We start from the raw sequence: 24498 nt of genomic DNA, 5'->3' as shown, positions 1-24498 counted from the left end.
GAATCTGAAGAAGAGGTATAAACCCATGCTCCTGCTTGCAGAACAGCATGGGAGAAAGGTGCATGAGCTCCTTACCAGCCAGAGATGCATCCTGGTTTGAGTTGCCATGCTGCCAGGGGAAGGAGCTGGAGAGGAAGAACAGGCTACACAGCATCAATGATGACAAAATGGAAGATGAAGAGGTTTTTCTTAGAGACCCTGAAGGGACAAAAGCCTGATACCCACAGGAGCAGGATTGAAAGAGTGGGGAAGGATAGGTAGAGGAGGAGGGAAGATGATGACTCCTGACAGCATGAAGTAGACTCTCTCTTCACCTACAGAGGTTCACTCATGGAATAAGTATTGGGCCATGACAACAGGTGAGGAAGAGTTGGTTTCATCCGGAGAGGCACGTAGGCTGTCTGAGTGTGACGCATACACCCTCACCAGCCAGCCAAGGTCAACCCACCACAACACAGCTGTATGAAGGTGATTTTCCACATGACTACCCAGGTGCTTTAAGTTGTAGTGTCACATTGCCCATCACCGGGTTAAGGTCACAGCCTGTCTAAGGAAGAGGGAGGTGGTTGGGGCAGGGAGAAGCTGCTCCAGGAAGGAATGGCTGGGCAACCAGAGCTGGGGCAAGGGCACTGGGGAAGCGGGCAGAGGGCCTGGGGTACGGCAAACCCTGGGCAGCTCCGCCAGAGAGCATCGCATAGACACAGCCTGGCCTCAACACTCGCAGAAAGGCAGGTGGGCTTCAGAGGGGCTCAGAGGGGCTTGTGTACGGTTTGTTGCAGCCCCAAAAGCAACCGAGCTCTGTCTGAAACTGAGCCTGAAAGAACAGACTTGCCTTCAGCAGTACTGAGGGAAAAGGGAGGCAGCTTTACAAACCCAAACCCATTTGATCTCTGTTCTCTCTGCCCTCATCATTTCGAGTTTCACTACTGGCACACATGAATCAGTCTTATGTTCTAACAAACTAAGACTCGCTTTAAAGGGCCTTTTAATCTTTTTGATCTATTTATTGCAAATTAAAGATTTAGATGAGGGCACCTGTGACCCAAGATCACCATCACACAGTTCCTTGATTAGCCCAGATAAATGTACATAATCTGTTATACACTAGAGTGTCAGGAAAGAGTAGAAAGGGACCGTGTCAGATTTTCTATTGTATGGAATTTTTATAAATGATAGAAACAGTCACTCATTCTTAAATACATACATAACCAGTAATATAATTTGTGTAGTCACGAATTGCAAGCAGAACAATCATACAAGGTTACTTGCATTTCATTCATGTTCAGTATTATGGGTCAATGTTTAAACAGCTTGTATGGTAGCTGTGACAACAGGATATCAGGAAGAAATAATAGGAAGCTTCAAAGCAGAATTAATTAATTATTTTTAAATACCCTTTTTGAGCCGTTTTAGAGGACAAAGGTAAACAGGAAAACTATAAATATATTGAGATATCTATTATGATTTTAAAATGCAATGTCATTATATAAACAAAACAGATAAAATTGTCTTTTTATGTTTGTAATTCTACAAAGCAAATAAATGTTTCTGCATGGTGATGTACATACATGTACTTCTGAGACCCTTCAACTCAATTTTAACCAGGGATATAAAGAAACTACAGCTCATAATAGGCAGCAGCTGCAGGGATATGTTCATTAGTTAAACACTGACAGCTTTGCCATTTTCCTTTTCAGGTTTGAACTGTGAATTTAGGCCTTGTGAGGCCAGCAATCCCTGTGAGAACGGAGCTGTGTGCGTAGAAGAAATGAATTTGGACGTTTTTCCCCTTGGATTCCAGTGCCAGTGTGTGAAGGGCTTTGCAGGTCCACGTTGTGAGATCAATGTCAATGAGTGCAGTTCTAACCCTTGCCTCCATGGATACTGCTATGACAGTGAGTTCAGTCTGGTTACTCACTTTAATGTAGAGTAGTCTTTCTGTTGAAGCTTCTGTAGCTACTGAGCTGCTCTGGGGAGAACAGTGGATAATTTACTGAACTTTAGCTTGTCTGAAGCTCCACAGCCGGTAGCAGGAGGATTATTTTTGCCAAAACGCCTCAACTCCTGGCACTGGGGTTTGTGTGTTCAGGAGGTCAGAATTGCAGCTAATGAGAAACTTTAATGAGATTTGTGCTGTCTCCTTTGATGCCTAAATTAGCCAAACACATCTTACATTGTGCATTCGATGAGAGAATATTCAGGTGCTGAAAAGGAGCTCATGGAGCAGTTAGGCAGTATATGTCATAATTCTAACAAGTCCAAAAACTGCATTAAATATCAAACTGATGCAAAATGGAGTGTCTGTTTACTATTAACTGCCTTCTATCACGTAACTGTACAACTTACACTTTCACTGATAGATATACTTAAAGGTTTTAGAAGCAACTTGATGATGAATTACTCTACTATATTCTGTCTGGATTGGCAGGCTAAGTTTATTAGTACCCATTATGTATGGAGTACTTACTGGAAAGTTTTATGGGACTATTACCACCTATCAGACATTTCATACACTTGGTAAAAAATGTAAAAGTGGTAATTTTCAGAGACGCTTACAATGCTGGCTGGAAAGCAGAATGACATCTGGAGGTCATGTAGTCAAACCTGCATGAAGCTGGACTATCAACAGTGCTTGAACAGGTCAGCCAGGGATTTCTCTAGCTGAGTTTTGAAAGCCTCTAAGGATGGACAGAAATTCTACAGACTCTTTGGGACAGCCTGTTCCACTGATGCACTACTCTTGTAGTGTCCCCACCCAAATCTCCTAATCTCCTAAACTGTAACTTTTGGCCATTGCCCCTTATTATATCGTCTAACACTACTAAGAGGAATTCAGTTCTGTCATTTGTGCAACTGCCCTTGAAATTGTTGTTCTATAGCCCACTAACTATTAACCCTTCTTTGAAGGGACTAATACAAAGCAAGCCCGGCTGGCTCAAATTTTCCTCATAGGTCCCACACTTCAAGCACTGAGCAACCATGTTTGCTACATCTCTCCCCTGTTTCCCCACATCCTTTTTAAGATGAGAATGATGATTTGAGAATTCCCCTGAAATTCAAAATTTTTACACAAATTTGCAGTAGATCTAATCAACTTACTGGTATCAGAAAAGATCTTAAAGAACTGACCCCAAATTACTAAACATATTATTGCCTAAAAATCTCCTAGTTAAAAAAAAAAAAAAAAAAAAAAGCCAGTTTCAGTAAGCTTTAAGAATTCTACCTTTCCATACATGGGAATAAGTTGAGTGGCTTCATATTATATCTAGTAAAGACTATTTCCTAATAAGTTTACAGATGTTTTCTATATACTCTGCATTGATTCAGAGACATTTTTGAACTGGAATTTAGATGAGCTGCAGTAAAGTTCTTCACGCTCACAAAGTGCCAGATCTTTTGTGGACAGCTTGTCTTTTTGGTGCCTCTGGACTTGAGTTGTATCATGTGGACATCTCAGTTCTTCTGCAGTACGTGCACTGGCTGCAGAAAGCTGGAATCCTGAGGAAGCTAGGAAGCTCTTAGCAGATGAATAACTTGTCTGAAGGACTTAAAGCATTTAATGAATACAATAGCAGCTACGTGTACAGACACAGTGGCAGAATAAATTCCATGGTAAACCTCAGCGATAATGAAGAATCCAGAGACCTCTGTGAGGTTAGAATAAATGCAGGCCTGCAAGAAGTGCAATTATTGCTGTCACAAGCTCCTTATATGGATGTAGCATTCTAAAGATTCCTCTCCGTCTGGATCATTAATGATGAAGAACAGAGAGGATTCTTATAATTAGCATGGTAAGATTAAAATGAAGCATGGAAATACATCATAGGTTGAGCTCCAAATTCAACTCAAGCAAGTTTTCTTATAATATAGTAGTATAATATGAGGCGTTCCTTACCAAAAAAAATCCTCAGCAAACCAAACAACATTTAACTGCCCCATCTCATTTAGGCACAACATCAAAGATAAAATCTTATGTACTTTGTGTACAGTTTTGTGATGAAAAATTACTCATTAGCTTATAAGATGCCATGATTTTTTCAGAAGCTAGTAATGGGTCATTGATTTTTAATTCTTGTATCAAAATATTTGAGTTGTTTAAGTAAAATGCAGCACATAAATCTGCTTTCCTATTAAAAAAGTGTTTTGAGATATTGCATTTCATTTTTTTCAATTTTTTTTAACATGTCCACACCTTTTAGGTAAGACCAGTCCAAATCTCTTCCAGATAGCAGTCATAACTGTAACCTACTTAATTTTACTACATTGAGTTCTTGTTCTAAAACACTCTTAATACTAAAATACTCTCTCTGTTACAGTTGTCAATGGCTTCTATTGTTTGTGCAACCCAGGATATGCAGGACTGAAATGTGATCAGGACATTGATGACTGCATAATCAACGCTTGTGAACACAATTCTACATGTGTTGACCTACATCTGGTTAGTAGAGAATATTTTTTAATTAAAATGATTGCTAAGTTTTCATCTGAAATCTAAAGCAATACTATTGCGAGTTCTAAACCTCCACTTAATCCGTACACCTGTCAAGAGTTTTATAATTGTGCTTTCCAGCCCAGTTTTTTTCCAGTTTTTTTCTTTATTTGTAATGATATGGGCAGTGGGAAAGAGGAATGCTTTTATCATTTTAAAGCCGTTATTGAGTCAACATGGATATTTGGGGAATTCAAAAGGAGCAGAATATTTTCAACTACCTGTGTTTATGGCCTCATTATAAGTGACAGGAATACTCATTTACACCTATGACATTGGCTTCAAAGGGGCTTAAAAAGTATCTTACCCCCCAAAATTGCTTTATTTTAAGTACTTCAGCACTTATTTTCAAAATTCTTCAGCTATATTAGTTCCTGACACATGAAAAGTATTAAAAATAACTTCTTTCTTCTCAGAAATAAAAGCATTCTATCAACTGATCCCTTCATGGGAGGAGAAGAGGAGAAAGACATTCACATTGTGTAAACTTTGGCACCAGAGGTGGCCCACGTTCTGTGTCACACCCTCCAGGAATCTGTCAGGAACGTATTTGTTGTCAATGTACTCAATAGGGACACTAAGACCATACAGTATGAATACTGCCCTTAAGAAACATTCAGACTTTCAGAGAAATTGGGGGTGGTTAAAAAAAATGAAAGAAACGTTGGCTATTTTTTCCTTCTTCTAGTTTATCCCAGCATGTTTGTGAGAATATTAAATTAATAAAATGCTAAAGCAAGGTGTAGAATTCAGATTAATATTAGGTGCCTAAATGTAGGTGTCTGTATGTGGTATGAGCTAAGCATCTAGGCACCCACAAAGATGCTAGAAACCTTGCTGATGCAGTCAGCAGAACCCAGAGAGAGAGTCAGCTGCCCATCTTGCAGATGTCCACTTTGGGTGAACTGAACAACCCTGTTGTACTGGGTGTGTGTGGCAAGGTTTTGGTAGCCAGGGGGGCTACAAGGGTGGCTTCTGTGAGAAGCTGCTGGAAGCTTCCCCCATGTCTGACAGAGCGAATGCCAGCCGGCTCCAAGACGGACCCACCGCTGGCCAAGGCCGAGCCCATCAGCAATGGTGGTAGTGCCTCTGGGAGAACAGAGTTAAGAAGAGGAAAAAGTTGCTGCACAACAGAAACTGCAGCTGGAGAGAGGAGTGAGAAGCTGTGAGAGCCCCAGCCCTGCAGCCCCCCAGGTCAGTGCAGAAGGAGGGCAGGAGGTGCTCCAGGAGCTGGAGCAGAGATTCCCCTGCAGCCTGTGGTGATGAAGACCACGGTGAGGCAGGCTGTCCCCCTGCAGCCCAGGGAGGTCCACGGGGGAGCAGATCTCAACCTGCAGCCTGGGGAGAGAGGAGCCCACGCTGGAGCAGGGGGATGCCCGAAGGAGGCTGGGACCCCATGGGAAGCCCGCGCTGGAGCAGGCTCCCGGCAGGACCTGTGGCCCCATGGAGAGAGGAGCCCACGCTGGAGCAGGTTTTCTGGCAGGACTTGTGACCCCGCGGGGGACCCATGCTGGAGCAGGCTGTGCCTGAAGGACTGCAGCCCGGGGAAGGGACCCACACTGGAGCAGTTCGTGAAGAACTGCAGCCCGTGGGAAGGACCCACCTTGGAGAAGTTCATGAAGGACTTTCTCCTTTGGGAGGGACCCCACACTGGAGCAGAGGACGAGTGCGGAGTCCTCCTCCCCCTGAGGAGGAAGAAGCAGCAGAGACAAGGTATGACGGACTGACCCCAACCCCCATTCACTGTTCCCCTGCACCGCTGAGGGGAGGAGGTAGAGAGAACCAGGAGTGGAGTTGAGGCAGGAAGAAGGGAGGGGTGGGGGGAAGATGTATTTTTCAAGATTTGTCTTTATTTCTCATTACCCTACTCTGATTTGATTGATAATAAATCAAAGTAGTTTTCCCCAAGTTGAGTCTGTTTTGCCTGTGATGCTAATGGGTGAATGATCTCTCCCTGTCCTTAACTTGATCCATGAGCCGTTCGTTATATTTTCTCTCCCCTGTCCAGCTGAAGAGGGGAGTGATAGAGCGGCTTTGGTGGGCACCTGGCGTCAAGCCACCACTCCTGTAGGTACCACTGACTGTATAGCTGGGCTGCATTAGTGCTGAAGCAGACACACGTGTTTAGGTGTCTGCATTTCCAGCTGAACTGCATCCCAGAATCACAGAGGTGTGTGAGGGATGTGTGGGTTTCTGGGGTTTTGTTTGTTTGGGGTTTTGTTGTTTCGCCTTTTTTTTTTTTCTTTCTTTTTTAGTACATATAGAAAGAAATAGCACTTCTGACAAATCCTGGTGGTAACCGACAGCTATCACTATTTCCTAAACTTGAACAGAAGTTACATGCTTCAAGAGAATTTTCTCAGATCCTCTACTCTGATTTCCAGAGTTGTTTCTTCTTTTCACAGTTAGAACACTTTACGTATTGTATAAATTTTTTTGTAAATATGCTTCAAGAACTAGTAAACACCTTGGACAAAATGAAATGCATGATATGGAGACCACAGAGCTTGTGACACTTTTGTTCTTGTCTTTGGATGCTATTGCAAGTGCCTGTTTCTTTACCAGTAGACTGCAATTAATATTTCAAGCTTTCATACTGGACACATAATCCCATCTCAAAATCAGGTTAGAGAGCATTCCAGAAATAAATTTTATGTTCACGAGGCATGTACTGTCCTATTCTCCATGAGATTGTGTTGTATATGTAGACATTCCAGGTATTATTCCTAATTGCAGCTGATGCTTTAACTGAGCCTCATGAAATGGAGCTGTATAAGCAAAAGTTTAAACAACAACCTTCCCAAAAAAATAAGATATCAGAAATGGACAAAATTATAAATAGAGGTATAAAATAAACATATCATTCCATCAAGAATGTCTGCTAAGCTTCACTGAATGAATTGTAATATTGATCCAGGGGGACTTTTTAATTTGGGCAAAATTAAACCTGACAAAGAATGGTAGCTCACTGCAATTTTTAACACTGTTTTAGATTTTTGTTCATATGCCTTTCATGCTTTTGTTTTCTTGATTCATTTGTGTTTGTTTTTGTCCTGCAGTACTGATACATTTCTCACCTTCTTTGTCACAGACCTATGCCATTTTGTTTTAAATGGACTGTGACACAGCAAATCAGTGAGATCCGTGCAGACTCACTATTTCAGAGAAAGCCTGACATTAAAAAAATCTAACTTAGGTGGATTCAGTTAGTAACTACACAAAATAAATACTGTAGGAACTTAATGGCAAGCTGTCATTTTAGACCTGGGATTTGATCTTTTTCAGACCTCAATGGCTTTCTCAATATAGTTCACCTATGTTTTCAACATTACAGTAAGCATTCATACTAAAGTGTTCATTTTGATGTTAGTTAATGCACAGAAAAAAATCTTCAGTATTTGTTTCATTAGAAGACTGTTCATTGGCATTTTTGAGAGTAATGTAATTTTGTGCTCAAAAAAAGGAAAATGAATACAGAATGGGCTCTGCTAAATTGACAAGTTAGTATCAGCATATTTTTAAGACAATAAAGAGTGAATTGCTAGTAGTTTTATTTTGCTATAGCAATAATAATGCATTGCTATTCAATATTTATACTTTCTTCTTCTCTGTTCTTATCTATAGTATATTTACTTAAACTAAAATTTCTGATATAAGTTTCTGAAATAACTTTCATGTGAATCATCTTTTAAGTTGAATCCAGAGAGGGACATAAAAGACTCGCTTTCGAAGTGATTGCATTATTCAGTTTATATGCGACTATATTATTCCACATACAATGTCCTTCTTATTGTATTCAGTGTCAGAGAGTACTGAATTTCTTCCACATCAAATGATGCTGTTTTATACACCAAGATTCCTCAGCAGATGCAAAGAGGATTAATGAATTAACATATATTCATAAAAATGGAAGAAGACCCATTCCCTCTTCTTCTTCAGACAAAGCAGCTGTAAAAAACCCCAGATATTAAGATAACAATCCCCTAGAGAATGAATTTTTAACATTTAAAGGGTCTCCTCCTCCTCCTCTAAAAGGTAGTAAACTGGGGGATGGGGAGCAACTGAGGCATAATCAAGGAAGACTTAAAAACAGATGGAGATCTCAGGAGTTTCATAATTTCTCCATCAAACACAATTTTCTTCCAAAGATATATTACAGTAGCCTTATTATACAAGTCAAGGACCAAAGATCTTAATGTGAAAAAGAATTCCAATATACACTCTGATTGCAACATATACTTCACAGCCTTTACCTTGGCTCTCCAGGCAGTAGATGGCATTAAGCAATCGGTCCGTGGGATGGGGTCAGGGTAGGTGAAGTACACAGCTGAATGACACAACTATGTCAGCTTAAGGAGGCTCCGATTTTCCACTGCACCTGAGAATTCCAGTCACCCAAGAGCTACTGTATACCAGCACAAGCTACTGACAGTCATACTAGAACCTCTCTAACATGGCTCAGAAATAACCCCTGCCCTAGTAGAAGTTCCATTCTGCAGTCCAACAGCTCAAATACCTCTGATGCATTTTTCTGTGTCAAAGTAAGACAATTAGCATTGCAAGAATGACACTTGCAATACGTATTCTTCCTCTTTGGTGTTGGTAATGTGGTACAATATAGAGCCTTAAAACTAGATAACCATGTTATCTTAACAATGCATCAGCAAAAATAGGCACCAAAAATGACACTCGTGAGATGAGTTGACCCCAGCTGTCAGCTAAGCACCATGTAGCCACTCACTCACTCTGTCCTCTCCATGGGATGGGGGAGAGAAATCTCAGATTTACATGCATGTAGAAATAATTCAATTGTTCAGTCAAACTGATAGATCAGAATAATAGAATGAGAGAAGTATGCAAATGGTTGAAAGCCTGTAGTGTTGTCACTGCAAAAGAAAGAGGTGCAGTCCTTCGTATCTGAGGAAAAGAAAAGGGGTGAAGCTTTCTGCATTCACTGTATAAGTAAAGAATAAAAACAGAATAAAACTGAAAAATGTAATCAGTAAAATATTTTACAAAAAAAGCTACTAAACAGTAAGTGAATAAAAAAAAAATAAATAATTGGATTATTAGCCTCTGGCTGTGCTTATGGTTACCAGGAGTAATTTGCAAATTCTTCTAAAAAAAGTTAAAATAATTAATTCAAAGTATTGTATAAAGTTGAGATATTGTCCCTAATCATTTTTATAAGATCAGATGGAGCATATAGTCTATATAATATAAAACATTATTTTGCGGTATTTGCATTAAAAAAAAAAAAAAGGTCATAGTAGCTTCACAGCAGCTCTGACTTCACTTTTTGCTTGTACTGTTCTGTATATCAGAATATAATGCAAATCCTGTCACTTTAGTGTATAGGATATCCATGCAGCAAATTGTAACAGATGTTTCTTCAGAGCTTTGTTTCTGGAAGCTATTATTTCTGTGTACTTACCACATAGTAAATTAAAAAATATAAACTGTAGGTAAAGTTATAGTTGTATAATAGTGCTTTTACTGCTATCCCATATCCTCCTTATGGTTAACTCTCTATCACTACTTGATGTTAACCACAATTATTTCCCTCTCAATAAAATGTAATGTTAAGGAAATGAGCTCTCCAATACAGTAACAGAAGATACTGTCAATTCAGACCTAAAGAAGCAATGATTACTTGTTCAGTTTCTGTTTATAAAAAGTGGCAGAAAAAAAGGACTCGTAACAAGGTGAAATTCAGTAATTCAGGTCCTTTAGGAACTTACATTTTGGTTGCAGTGAAGGTTTATGTGAAGGATGGAGAGAGAATACTATTAATTTATTCCCCCCCCCCCCAAAAAAAAAAAAAAAAATAAAAAATTCAGAGTTGACAGACCGGAGGTCTATTCCACAGATCATATTTCAAGAGCATAACCCGCAAGTAGGTTAGCTTATTACATAAATTGTAAAAGGAGGATTAATTGGAAGGAACTGTGGCATTGAGAACTAAAGTACAAAGTAGTAGTTAACTGTTAACAGTTTACATTACCCAAAAAGAAATTAGTCAGGTCTTTGGACTAAGCTAAGCTAATTTCCTAAATTTGTTATCCACTTTTAATTTCCATTTAAAACAGAATCTCCTGTACTTCTGCTAAATAAGGAGAAGGAGAAAAATAATATCCAAAACTTATAATTTATTTTAGAACATCCAGAGATGCTGAAGGTATGATGAAGTAACGGAGCTTCAGGAGGCTCGAGAATAAAGACTAGATGCGTCTGCATCAATGACAAATTTCCAGATTTCTGGGGGAGTGGAAATTCTCTAAGGTCTCAATAAAGCAGACAAGCTCTGCCACTGAATTTGGTCTAAAACAGTACCTCGGTTTAACTAAAGGTCAGACCACATACCATGAGTGGCATACAGCATATAACAAGCAATAAGCTCTTAACAGTTCCCAGGTCACATAAATTCAAGTTGAATTGTATGCAACTTAAACTTATGCATTGACTTCACTGAGAGAATCCATGTGCTGAAATTGTGAATGTGCTGTCTGACAAATCAGTTTCAGATTACCAATTACACACCCCAGAAAAGAGCTATACAGCAGCTGGAGTTCACTTAAAAAACTAGCAACGGCAGCAGTACTTCTGCAAAGTACTCCTGCTAATACAACTCACTGTGCTGCCCTGAAGATTTGGCTTGCCATCCCTGATATATTTCATCTTCCACCTATATTTAGTTAAAAAAATGAACAGCGTCTTCATAGTCCTTCAATTAAAAGTTTTTTGAAGAAGACCTGGTGAAATAACTCCCTTGTCTGCCTTGTACTACAGAGCTAGTGGATATAGCAGTACACAGACTGAAAACGTAGTCATTATGGGGTGTACTCCTTTATGCTCTAATAAGTCCAGTTGAGTCAAAGACATTGGAATGCACAAAATTAACTATTGATTTACTGACTTAGGATAATGTCCTTCATATTGATCCGTGGAATTATACATTGCTTGCATAAAGTGATTATGATGTCTTATGCCTTACTCATCTAATTGAAAGTTGAAGTCAGCAAACAAGCATCAACTTTGTTTATTTGTTTTATTTATTACCTTATTTTTAAATGCTTTAATTTGGTTTTTTTGAAAGAAATTGCAGACATATATGCAAATTCTTAGCTTCAACCAACAGTGTCAGTAAATACCATAGGAGTGAAAGCCTTCTATTGTCTTTTTCATAAACTGAATTTGAAATACTCTACAGAATTGCATAAAACTGTTACAAAGTGGAGAAAACGGAGATTAAGAGGAAGTTAAAGATGGGCTTTCCAATGAGACTTGTGAACAGATGGCAAATCAATGTGATAAAGATACAGAAAGGTGGTCCCAGATGGTGTGCTGTAAGTTCTGCCAGCAGCGAGGAGGCTGGTCAGAGAAAATCAGCAACAGCAGGGAAAGAAGTGAAGAACTTAACAACATAAAGAACAGGGTGGAGAACTGTAGCCTGTTTGTGGAAAGCATAACCCTAAATTCAATTTTTGCATGATATAGAGACTAACATTTTGTTTGAGGCGGGTTATGAAGTGTTTGTACCTTCAAAAGCATTAAAAGACTGGCAGTGGTACTATAAAGACTTGGGACTACAGAGACTTCATTGACTCATGAGGAAGAGAATTCCACATAAGAGGACTTAGCTGCGGAGAAGTGGACACAGTAAATTGCCTGTATTTAGTAGATTTATAGAGCAGAAGGTGACGGAAGGGTATGGGTCCACAAGGAAATTACTCTGAAATAAGCTAAATGGTGAAATTTATAGGTCATCAACCAGTCTTTGAAAACTACCCACATATATGACTTTACCATACAGCACACAAGAATTAAGATTAAATTTATTTTTCAGTAAAAGGATGACGAACTAATCCATTTACTGTGGGATAAGTCTAAGCATCAAGACAATTACTGAAAAGGAGCTCTCAAGACTGTAATTTCACACCCCAGTTTTTATTGCAGTAAGTCATTGTCTCTAAAGTCAAGCCAGATGATTCTGGGTAGGAATTTTTAAGCCTCATCTATACCCTGTTCTGAGAAAAGCATTGCTCATTTTCTCATTATGTTTTTTTTTGACAATTGTCATCAAAGAAGCTAAGTATCTTGCAAATATTTACTTTTTAATTTAAAACACAGCTTCTATTGGCTTCAGTTGCATGTGTTGTGTGTTCAGCAATTCTGGAAATCACACCTTAAGCTGAAAATTCAGAAAGAAAGTAAAGAAGGAATTAATTTCTACCTATAAAAAGATACTTGCTAGGCTAAATCAACTTCAGCTAAAGTATGATTTATTTTAGTTCCCTTAGGGCAACATTCAACTGAAACCATAAAACTAACTCTTCTTTTCTGGTTTCCTTCTTTATTCTAAGTACAAGTGAAGAGAAACAAGCATATTTCCCTTCACTGCACGTCTAGAGCAGACCAGTTTCCTCATGCTCTCTTGTGCACTGAATGAAGTGATGGAGGATTATTTAATCCATGTAGGTAAAGACTCGTTTATGGTATTTAGGTGGAGAGGGGCTAAATCTAATGAATCATATAAAAACTTAACTCTGGCATTTCCTAAGGTTTGAGTGTATATGATTTTGCAACTCCTGCATTTTACTTTTAGCATACATTTTTATAGAAAATAAATGTAATGGATCCAAATCATTACATGGATGGGTTTTGGTAGGGAAATAATTTTCTGTCATCCATATAGTAGATGTTTTTAATTCTTAAATGTGAGCAGATGCTACATGTATTTGCAGTAGTTTCTGAAAAGCACTCAGCCCTGGCCTTGCTCTGCTCTCACTGTAGCTGACAGAAAAATTGTTGACTTCAGAGCTCCACCAGCAAAGTATATTCTAATTCCAGGGTCAGCTTTTGCGTAGTGGCAGACACTTGATGTATATTACCCCTTGCCAAGCAAATCTTTTACCTTCTTTACGCAGAAAAAAAAGAAAAAAGAAAAGAGTCCAGAATATTATCCATAGATTGTCTTCTTCCCAAGTACAGTATTAAAGGAGAAAAAAATCTAGGATCTAAAATACCTCTGAACCCAGGTTTGCTTATCTCTTAATCTGTTTCCCACAATATATTCCTATTTACGAAAATGGACTCCATCTGTTTTCTCTTTTTATGAAAGAAGAGATCTTACCCAAGGATACCAGGTTTCCACTGTAAGCAAATTTGCTTACATTATCAACACTTCTCCAAGAACTTCATAAAGGGAAAAGCATCTGACACTTAATTTTAGAGACACTGCTGGGTGCTGTTATAATAAACTGATAATCAAACATCAAACACAATCAACTCTTCTGATAACCCTTCCCAGGCAATATAATTTGTTGATCCTATACTACCAGCTGTGCCAATTACTGTACCATGGTCAGCAGGGAGTTTGCTATCTGGGCACCCTGAAAGCAGCTGACTATTCTCTTTCTGAGCTTAAGAACCCTATTAGATTTATCAACATCTTGGTGCCCTTAGGCTACTTGTCTGGTGATCTTTTGATCATTGTCTTTGGTTGACTTTTTCAGAGATCATATCCAGGCTTTAGACATAGTGTTGTCCATTTTCAGTACAACATTGGTTCAAAATAGAATCTTTTATACTGAAAATTTTATACTCTAAAGCAAAGAACTGAGGTGGTAGTAAGAGGGAAAATATCAAAATGACTGTACAGCCAGATACTTTTCCAGTTCCAAAGGATTGGTTTAGATAGGCAAAGCAAATGCAGCTCTGTTTGCAGAGTGAATTAAAAGAGACAGATGCTAGTGTTTCAATAGTAGAAAAGAATAAAAATAGAAACAAAATATTCTTCATAAATGTCCTTTAAGTTGTATAAAAGTATTTACTTTGGAGTCTATATTTGAGAGAAAGTATATTTATAAGCGTAGGGCTGGACTGTCATATTTGCAAGTGCGTGTTTCTAGGAATGCTCCCATTGACTTCAGAAGGTTTCCATAGGAAACAAGAACCAGTATTATTTCTCAGATCCTGAGAACGCCCAACCCTTTGTGTTGCTCTATTGGACAATTATGCCATAAAGACAAATTCCCCCTGAAGCTGCAGTCAAAGATCCTTTCATGCTACATTCATTTCACTTCACACAGCCTTGCAAGCCTTACAGTATTTTCACTCTGAAAAGAAATTCTGCACGGGTGAAACGTAACTATTTTCTCCATGTAGTAGGAAGGGTTTTCTCTTCTGTTTAAAGAATATGAAATAGTTTTGTACCTGACTCAAACTCTTTGCATTTCTAGAGAAAGTTTGGAAGTTACTTCTAGTCCATTAATTATAAATTAGAATATGGCATCTCTTCCGTAACAAAGTAAGTTCTGAAGGAATAAAGAACAGCTTTTTCTTCCTGTTTGTATAATAAAATGTGAAATATTTCACATGAAGTATGTAGAACTGTTAACTTATCTACTTATGTTTGTCATCCACAGACTAGCAGGTCATTTGCTAATTTTAGTGGGTGTCTCTAGCTGCTAACCTCTACTTAGAACTAGCTTCAGGCTTGCGAAAACTACTTGGCACTTGGCATGGAATCTAGCCCAGAGAAAGAATGGTTACCTGTTTTTTTTGGTTACTTGCAAGTTCTGTGATCTGTCCTCCTTTAGATTTTAAAATTCTGTTCGAGGGATCTGACTGAAAAACTGTGAGTGAAAAGCCAAGTTTCTGGCATGCTTTTACCTTGACTAAGTGGTTGTAAAGGCATACAAGAATGGGCACTGACAGATAGTGCTGCACGTGAGACTTGATGTGAGACTTTTTTTATGGCTGAGTACCTACCTAGAGTAACATGTGTATGGAAAGCACATCTGGAAGAACTGTACTTACTAGTACTTACTAGAGGATGCTACCATTATTTTTCTTCACAAATGATATTTTATACACTGTTTAAAAGCTCTTAGTAAAAAAACAATTTCTGCGGAATCTCACTAGAAGACCTTTCTCAATTCCATTATATTGTTGTAATCTCATTAGTGAGGACAGATTTTCATAGCAAGAAAGCCCATACATTCTTAATACATATATTGAGCTTAAATAATTTGAAACATTATTTATCAACAATAATTAACATTGACTTATAGCTATTATTGTGTTGCTGATTCATCTAACTTTATTTAAAGTCCTCACTAAGTGGTTGTCATATGCAGATTTCACTGTATCACTGTTTACTCATATTTCTAAACCATCATATTGAATGATTAGCTTTTCTCCACGCTGGAAACCTTCTCTCTGTTTGCATACCCAATTCTGACATACTATATGCCATGTACCCAGTCAAAATCTGTGGTGAACTTTGTTGTGTTGACTGCCTCTGCCTTTCCCCTTGATCAAGATACTATTTTACTGCACAGCACTTATATAAAAAGGGTATTGCCAGACCATGTGATAAACAGATGTTTTTTCCAGATTAGAAAAGATCTTTTTCTCAAGATATAATAATAAAATAAAATAATAAAGTAAAATAAAATAAAACAAATGCCTATCTGTTTAACCTGATTCAACAGTGGAGAATGCAATAACCTATTTATTACGAAATATACTTTGTAGAATCCAGTTATCCAGAATTTTCGCAGTCTGTCTGTGCAGACTTAAATTAATACATATAAACTACAAAGACCTTGTGGTGTTCAGTGTTGACAGCCAAGTAGATTAGATTCTCTTGTTGTTACATATTTCTATAGTTTCACTCAGACTATGTTCTCACTGCCAGCCCTCTTTTGTTACAAAAAGCTATTCCACTAGCTGGAAATTTATTTCTCACAGTTTCAGGCTCCCTAAGTTCTCCTTAACTGATGAAAAGTATCCAAAGTTGGTCATGTGCCACACAGGCTGTAAAAGCTGTCACTTTTGGGGGGAGGGCTAAAGGCATGGGGTAACTTAAGGGTTTGCAAGAGGTTAGTCTCACATATAGTCAGCTAACTGATTACTGTAATGTTACAAAGCCTATACTGTAATAAAAACATGTCAAAGTGCCTAGCTTGTTGATTGATGGACATGAAGAAGAAGGTTTTCTATCATATCAAAATAAAATATTCTGGAATATTTCTTATGAGTAATGCTTTCCACATGGACGCTAATCACTAAGTCACACCACTGTATGTCACCTTTTAGCATAGAAAAAGGCTTTAAATTTAAAGCATAGAAATTGCTTTAATTAGACATAAAATTTCAAAGGTCTCAGGCTAGAGATAATGTTTCTTCTTGGAAAGGTGTGATCACAAGAGAGATTCTGGAAATACAACTGCTCAGATTAGCTTAACAGGCTTCTTTTTAACACTGGGTGAACTGTTAAGAGTTCTCTGCTTTAGCTCACTAATGCAGAACAAATGCAAATCCAGCATGTTTGCCTCACTGGGAAAAGTTCTTGCTCACAGTTCTGAATTTCATTGATAAGTGGTGGATTCAGCCTTAGCTAATTTGAGACCAACTCAATTTTCTTGCACTAAATTGCTCCGTGGACAAATGTTTGCCTGTTCACTTTTTTTTTCTTCTTCCTTCCGTGCCGTGTTTTCTTTAAAACAAATTATTTCTACTTGTTTCCATCGTGTACATCAAGAGTAAAAATGAACAAGAAAAAAAGCCCAAGTCCTTTGAAGTGTCCTGTAGCGTACGTTTACATTAGCATTTTAGTTTGTATTTGTTTTGCTGAAGCAAATCTCACAGCTGTACCTACCTACTACATACAATTTGCATTGTGGAGAAGACTTGTATGATGCAAACAGGATTTCCCTTGGATGAAACTAAACCAGAAAACGCTCTCTACACATGGATATAATGTGCTCAAATCACTGATTTTCAGCCCGTGGGTTTAGATAAAAGCTATTTCAAAGTAAAACCCTCAGAACCTAGGTAGTGTGTATGTTGGGTCCTCAGTGCCAACAGTTTTCAGAGATTTGTTGCTATTACTGATTGCTAGTGTAGATGTAGCCATAGTCATTTGAAGTTTCATGCAAATACAGCACAATTCATCCAGCCTGGTTACATTATATTACATATTATTTGTTTTTAAATGTATACAATTTACATAAATTGTATGCTATGGAGGTTTTAGGAGATGTATGTTATGAGGTGTATATATATATATGCCAATACATTTATTTTGCCACTGATGTTGCTACAAAGTAAATTATGTCAGCCAGTGTAGCAAAATTGTTTTACTCCATACATGCACAGCTTGTATCCACAAATATTGAAAATTGTGCTTAGAGTTAAGCCATGTGATTGCTGAAAACCTGTGTAAGTCTGAAATTTACCTCATGAAGTCCATTTCTGCTAAAAGCTTTCTCTGAAAACAGCAGTGATGATTTCTTGCATACTAATATAGAAAGTTACTTCTGTCTTACATCTCTGAATTTATTTCACTCAGCTAGACAGAACAAAAAGATCCCATGGGTTCTCAAGACTAACGCTGCAACAATGAATTTCATTTGAATCTCTAAATAATATTTTTCTAATGTATTAGATTTCAGTGATGATTCTATATTCTATAGCAAGCTCAGCAATGAGTGGAAAAAGAAAGGCAATAAATGCATATGGACTTCTGCTACATGACAGTAAACAAGAACAAATAACAGAAAAGTCAGATGGAAGCCTTTGAATATTTCTGCTACACTGCAGTATCATATAAGCAAAACTATCAATATGTAATACAGAAAAAAATGGAATTCCTTTAAAAATTAACTAATAGGGACCATAACCAAGTCCTGCCAGGCAAATTTTATATTTTGCCAGATATAGTTTCAAAAAAGTAAAGATGTGCCTTCAAATATTTTTAAATTAGCCCATATCTTGCAGTATTATTTATTTATTTATTCATTATAATTTGTCTCTTAGCCTATGTCTCTTATGACAGTGGAAAAGAGGGAGCTGAAGAAGACCTGACAATTTAGCATGTCCTATACTACATTTGGCACTGAGTTACTTGTCGTAAGAGCCAGTTGTTCTTATTTCTGTACCTTATCTATCCTCTTTCAGAGAAAACTGTTAAAACCAAAGTATATTAAAGATATTCTCTGGTTGTATATACTCTGTTTTATTTGGATAACATAAAAACCTGAGATATGCTGAGATATTGCCCAGAAAAAGTAATTTTCAAGATTAATTTCTAATAGCTTATTCTTTTACAAAAGAACTGACTCTGATAGCATGAGGAAAACATTACATCTGTTCAGTGAGTAATCATAATAATTGATTTCTGTAGGACTATTAGGCAATTGTGAAAATAGATTACATCAGATTTGGGTTCAATTGAAATCAAAACTCTTGACCAAAATTTCCTTTCAAAATAATTGTGGCAGCTGCTCTTCTTATTTCCTGATTAGTCTCCCTTATCACTTCAAGTTCTGCCTTCATACTTGTTTTTGTCTGCCTTTTAGTGGTCCAGTGTAGGGGCGATTTGCAGCCCCATGCAGGGATACACTTGCACATACTCCCAGTCAGAACATGGAGTCCGCCAGCAGCTTTCTGAAGCAGTAATTATATATGCATTTGCTTCTTTGAGGCATGCCACCAAGACTTTAAAAATATTGCATAAAAGCCTTCTTATGTTTGTTTCAGTACCGCTTCAACACCAGCCAGAAATTCCCTGAACGTCTCAATAAACTGGGTTTCCTCCCAGATTAATTCTGTTCCAGCCAGACATCATATCCCTCGTATTTCAGTCTAGTACTCTTTTCCAGGTTCATTTGTATAGAAGTATGGTTCTATTTATAGGCAAAATAGATTGCTTGAAACAAAAACATCACCATCTTAATGTAGACTCATTGACTTCTAGAATAGTAAATTGAACAATGTCAGAGCTTGTTCCCTAGCTTTAAGATCAAATGGCCTGGGACATCTTGTTGTTTAAGCATTTTTAGCAACCCAAACCAGGTGGCTGTGTTCTGGTCCCTAATGAATGTGCATATAACTAGCTAATACTTGATTCCTGGTTCCATTTCTCCCATTTTGTCCTTAGGAGCTCTCAGCACAAGAGGATACCATGCTTCTTCATTTGTTTCTGAGAAGCACCTACCACATTCAGAGGCATAATATTATAAAAATGCATTTAACTTTCCACACTTGCAGTTTTCCTCACAATCACAAATGGTTTCTTATGTCAAAAGTAACACATCTGAATAGCTAAGTTGTTAAGCTACTATTATTCAGTCAAATAATGTTGTAAAGTATTTACCGTTGTATGCAAAAATACCATTTTCATGGCAGGATATTAAAAGTTAAGAATTAGCACCAAGCAGTCAGTTTTTAAAGACTTTGTTATAAATTATTATGGTTTTAATCTATTTTCACAGTCACAGCAGAATTAAGTTCTACCAACGGTATGATTCACTAATCCAATATGGTCAGCAGTTGGATAAAGAGCTTTGTGCCTGCATTGATCCCAGAAGTTCGTAAAACAAACAGCATCACTTAGTTTCCTCAAACATAAAAAAAACACCTTGCTTGTTCGTTTCACGATCTCATTTTGCTTGCTTTTCTTGTTACTCACAGGAGATTTTAAGTTGCATGTTTGTGCTTTAAAACCATTCACATTTTAAGAATTCTTTCTGTATTGTTTACACTTGTATTCTTTCATCTATAGTCCATGACTTGACTTTTAATTTTGCCAGTTGCTTACTACTTACAGCATCTGTGTATCACAAACCTGCTCCTTATCTTTTGAGATAAGCAATACCTCACTGAAATAACTATGGTAATTTTTAATGCAAAAAGCAAACATAACATTTTATTCATCTCACTAGTGCTCCATGTATTATACTGGATACTTTGTTCTTACAATTTCTTGTCATCATCTGCTGAATAACATCCTGCCAAGGTGAGATTTCACCAATACAGAAAGAAATCCCATAGGAATAATTCAGATGTCTTTATTCTCTCAATGATAACTTGATAACAGCAAATCTGGAAAAGTTATTTAATGTCTGCTGCTGAGTGTCTCCTAGTCAAATGGCAAAACTACTTGATAGGATGGTAAGATTTAAAGTCCCATCATGTTTAATTACTATTTTTGTAACAAATATATATAATGTGGTCTAAACTATAAATACCACTGCAGTATCCCTGGGTCAAATACTGAATTTCATGTTTCATTTTCACTCATTCACACACGCTCAATGGAACTATGGAGTGTCTGGAAAGGAACATGAATGACTGAGACACAAGAGGAGACATAAAGTACTTGTTTGCATTCTACCTCTGTTTTCTCCCATTTTTTTAGATGGTTGCTCTTCTAATTGGGGAAGTACCAATTAATACTGTTTTTTTTATTGAGGAATTACTAGGCTTGCTCTACGGGTAACAAAAAAAAAGAGAACATATCAGAGAATTTCATCTGAACTCCCCTTGAGGTGAAACCAAGAAGCAACAAAACTTGGAAAGAATTTATGAATTTTATCATATTTTTTATTTAATGAATATACAGAACAGGTTCACTGCCCTGGTAGCAGATGAGGGACTGGGAGTTATGCCAACAAGGCGGCCAAGCCGGCTGGCCCTGAGGCACTCAGCAGCACTACAAAGAAGCAGCAAGTGGCAGTAGTGGGGGACTCCCCGCTGAGGATGGAGGCCCCCATCTGCCAACGTTACCTCCTCTCTACGGAGGATTGCCGCTTTCCAAGGGCTTGGACTTGGGACATTGTGGTGAGGAACCAAGGCTTGTCCAGCCCTGCAACTATCATCTCTTGCTGCTCTTTGGTGTAGATACCAGTGATATGGCCAGTGCGGACCTGGAACATACCACAGGTGACTGCATGTCTCCAGGAGCATGATAAAAGGCATGGAGGCCCTGATGGTTTTCTCCCCAGTCTTGCCAGTGAGAGAAAGGGCTTGAGGAGGTGTGGATAAACCCTGTTGGTCAGCAACAGGGTGAGTGGAAATGAGTATACGAGGATAGGAAGCTCAGGCTCTTCCAGTCCAATGTTAGAGTAAAAACTTTTAAGGTTGACTTGTGCCAGAATAGGATCAGAATTTTACTTACTAATGACAGATTACAGATTACTTTTATTACTTAAACAAAAATTATTCCATAAAAGGACCTTCCTAAATTTAGTTATATAAGTACTGTACTGAAAGTGTGTCGTAGTCACTGTGGGATTGACCCACATGACGAAGGGACTTTCCATGTAAATGCAGGAAGTGTTAATCAGAGTACAAGACTTCAGAAATGGAATCTAAGAAAGGAAAAATTCTGTCCTTTTCACTCATGTTTCAAAGCACACCTGAACTAAGGGTGTTGCTACATTAGCAAGCACCACAGACCAACAGAAACAGTGACACAACAGGAGCTGAGGCCTGGCTGCAAACAATATACAGGTTTTGGGGCAGGGGCTTGCTATTTGGGACTAGTTGTAGCATAGTGATCACAGTCCTGAGGACTAAATACTCATTACTGGTTGGAGAGCATTAGGTGTGCTCTTGAAGCGCATCTTCTGGTTCAGTTTCTTTTAAAAGTAATACCTGGTTTGTGTGCCCTGAGACCACTGTGTGATGTGAGGCAAAGCACAGTTAAGTGAGGACAATTGAGAAGTTAATGTCAAAAGCATAGTCCTGATCTAAGACTAAACCACTAATGAGTCTAAACCTTACGGACCCTAAGAAACATGCAAACACATGGCTTTTTTTAAGTTACTTGGGCCAATAGATTCATAAAAGGACAACTCTACTGAAACAGCAGTTTGTGATCTCAGTACGGACAGCAGCTTGGAAATCTCTGGCTTTAAGTCTGTCCCTCATTAGTCAGCTCAGATACGCAAATTATGTGTAAGTGTACTGATTGCCTATAAATGTTCTCCATATGTTTGTCTGGTTTTGTGCCCGCTAGAAAATCAGTGGCCCATTTAACAGAGCCAGACAAAATGTGCCAAGTGACTGAAATAGTTTAACTCTTATTGGTCCACAACAGTGCATGTCATACCAGTTAAATGAAACTCAGCATTCACACTTCAAAAAAATTCTGCGTATTGTCCCAAGCCCTAAAAAACATCAGAGCAAGGAGACTAATTTTAGACAGTTCTTACTGACAATCTGCCCATTGGCAGAGGTATACTATGGAACTGAATCGAACCGTGAAGGAACCAGCTAGTTGTTAGCACTGCACTGGCAGGTATCAAAGAAAGTACATTTTCTTTTAAAGGTGAGTGACTAGATGCTTTAGGTAGCTTCACTGTGTGACAAGCTTGACTTATATCTCAGTGTAACATCTGTCTCGGTGTAGTTCAGTTAGTGATATGAAATAGAAGCCTAGTAAGGAGGTGTTGCCAGTTCCTTGATTCTGAGTACTAAGGACAAAGATATTTTCTTTCTTGATATGTGTTTCTTGATGCATCGGGTGCCGAGTAGTGTTCAAGAACCTTGCTGTTTCAGTTTCACTCAAATGCAATCACTGAGATATGGAAATAATGAAGGGAAGAAAAAAAAAAAAAAGACCATTGCTTGAGGATTGCAAAAGTTTTCAAGTGGTCTGGTTTCTTGTAGTTTATCAGTACATACACTACTCTACCTTAATTACAGCACAACTGTATGAGACATTCATAAAAAAAATAACTCTGATACCTACTGATACTATATATATTTCTCTTGTCTCATGCATGTTCTTGCTGTGTTATGTCTGAAATGGCCTTTGAAACAAGTATCTGCACTTTACAGTCTTTGCAGAACAATTTTAGGATCTGCAAAACTGTTAGCAATTTCTCATGTAAGATTCATGTTATAAGTTGATTTCCGATTTTCATTTTTGAAGACACTAATAGAATATATGCAGTACTTTGAAAAATCAGCTGTGAAATGTTAAACTTAAAATTAGCTTAATCCTAAAATATATATATAATGTAAGAAATTGACAGTTTCAAATATGACTTTTTTTTATTTTGGTCTTTTGTTAGAAGAGACAGCTGTGGTTTTGTACAGCAAAGGAAAACACAATACACTTTTTGGTTTACTCTGTTGCCACTTGCTGGTTAGCTGTCTGTCTGGGATGACTGTCACTAAATGAGTACTAAAGAAGTCCAAGCCTGGAAAGCATCTGCAGGGAAAAGTCCTGGTGCTATACAGAACAATAATGTACATTCTGCATGTGTGCGCACAGGGGAAAGACACAAAAGGCACATCAAAGAGTCTGGCATTTTCATTTTCCCAAAACTAAAGTGATTTTATTACCTAGGCAACATTCCCAGTCTTCTCTGGCTGTGGACATGTGCTTTTTAGTCATGTTTTAATAGTTGTTTCAAGCTTCAGGAATGAACAATAATTGAGATGCTGTTTTTTACATGCTTTAAATATGTTAATTTCATTAATAAGAGTAATTATGAACAGTAGGCTAAACACACCTTCTCACAGTATATATGACCGTAGAAACTCAGTTCCTCTTTCTCCTCAGCCTTCATTATGTACACCTGTAGCTTCCAACTTCCCAGCTTTATATTACATCTGTTGGTTTTGGCTGTATTCCCAAATTATTTACAGTTCCTACCTTCCAGACTGTCAGGTTTTCTCCACTAAATCTTTGTCCATTAAAAAATCCACACTATTTCTATTGTTACCTGTATATATTTCATTAAAGGAGCTAAATAATTCTTGTGAGTTTGTTCTATGGAATACTGACTCGTAGCTGACTGAGGAGAAGGAAAAGAACTGTGTGAAAGAAACAACCTTTTTAGTGTGATCTTTTAGCAAAAAAACCCCATCCATTTGGCAGAAAAGACTGGGGAGAAATTATAAGAGTAACCAAAGCTTTCAGCATTATGAAGAACGAATCAAGAAGTGGACTAAACCAACCACCAGTTCAGGAGGAGTTTCTGGAAACTCCATTTCCAGCTGTTCTGCATGATACAAGTGGCAGATGCAGAAAAGTAATGTGGGTTTAGACAAAAAAAACCAACAAATGAGTAAATGCATAACAGGAAAAAAAGAATCAGAAATTTATCTTGAAACTGGGTCATTAATATACAAGAGTTAAGTTTGATATAATACTAGTTTTGATCCAGTTTAAGTGTACTAAATCTCATGTATGCTAATCTAAG

General features: G+C 37.8%; 1 protein-coding gene across 1 annotated transcript in view; it reads left to right on the top strand.

The window, feature by feature from the left end:
* The window catches only part of EYS (eyes shut homolog), an 810501-nt gene that overhangs the window by 265058 nt on the left and 520945 nt on the right, over positions 1-24498 (top strand). Inside the window, exons 20-21 of the mRNA XM_075046421.1 lie at positions 1698-1895; positions 4317-4438. Coding sequence (XP_074902522.1) covers positions 1698-1895; positions 4317-4438 — 320 coding nt within the window. The remainder of the gene's footprint in view (positions 1-1697; positions 1896-4316; positions 4439-24498) is intronic.

Source organism: Buteo buteo, chromosome 15 (genome assembly GCF_964188355.1).
Source record: "Buteo buteo chromosome 15, bButBut1.hap1.1, whole genome shotgun sequence".
Lineage (NCBI taxonomy): Eukaryota > Metazoa > Chordata > Aves > Accipitriformes > Accipitridae > Buteo > Buteo buteo.
This window is presented reverse-complemented; position numbering and strand designations above follow the sequence as displayed.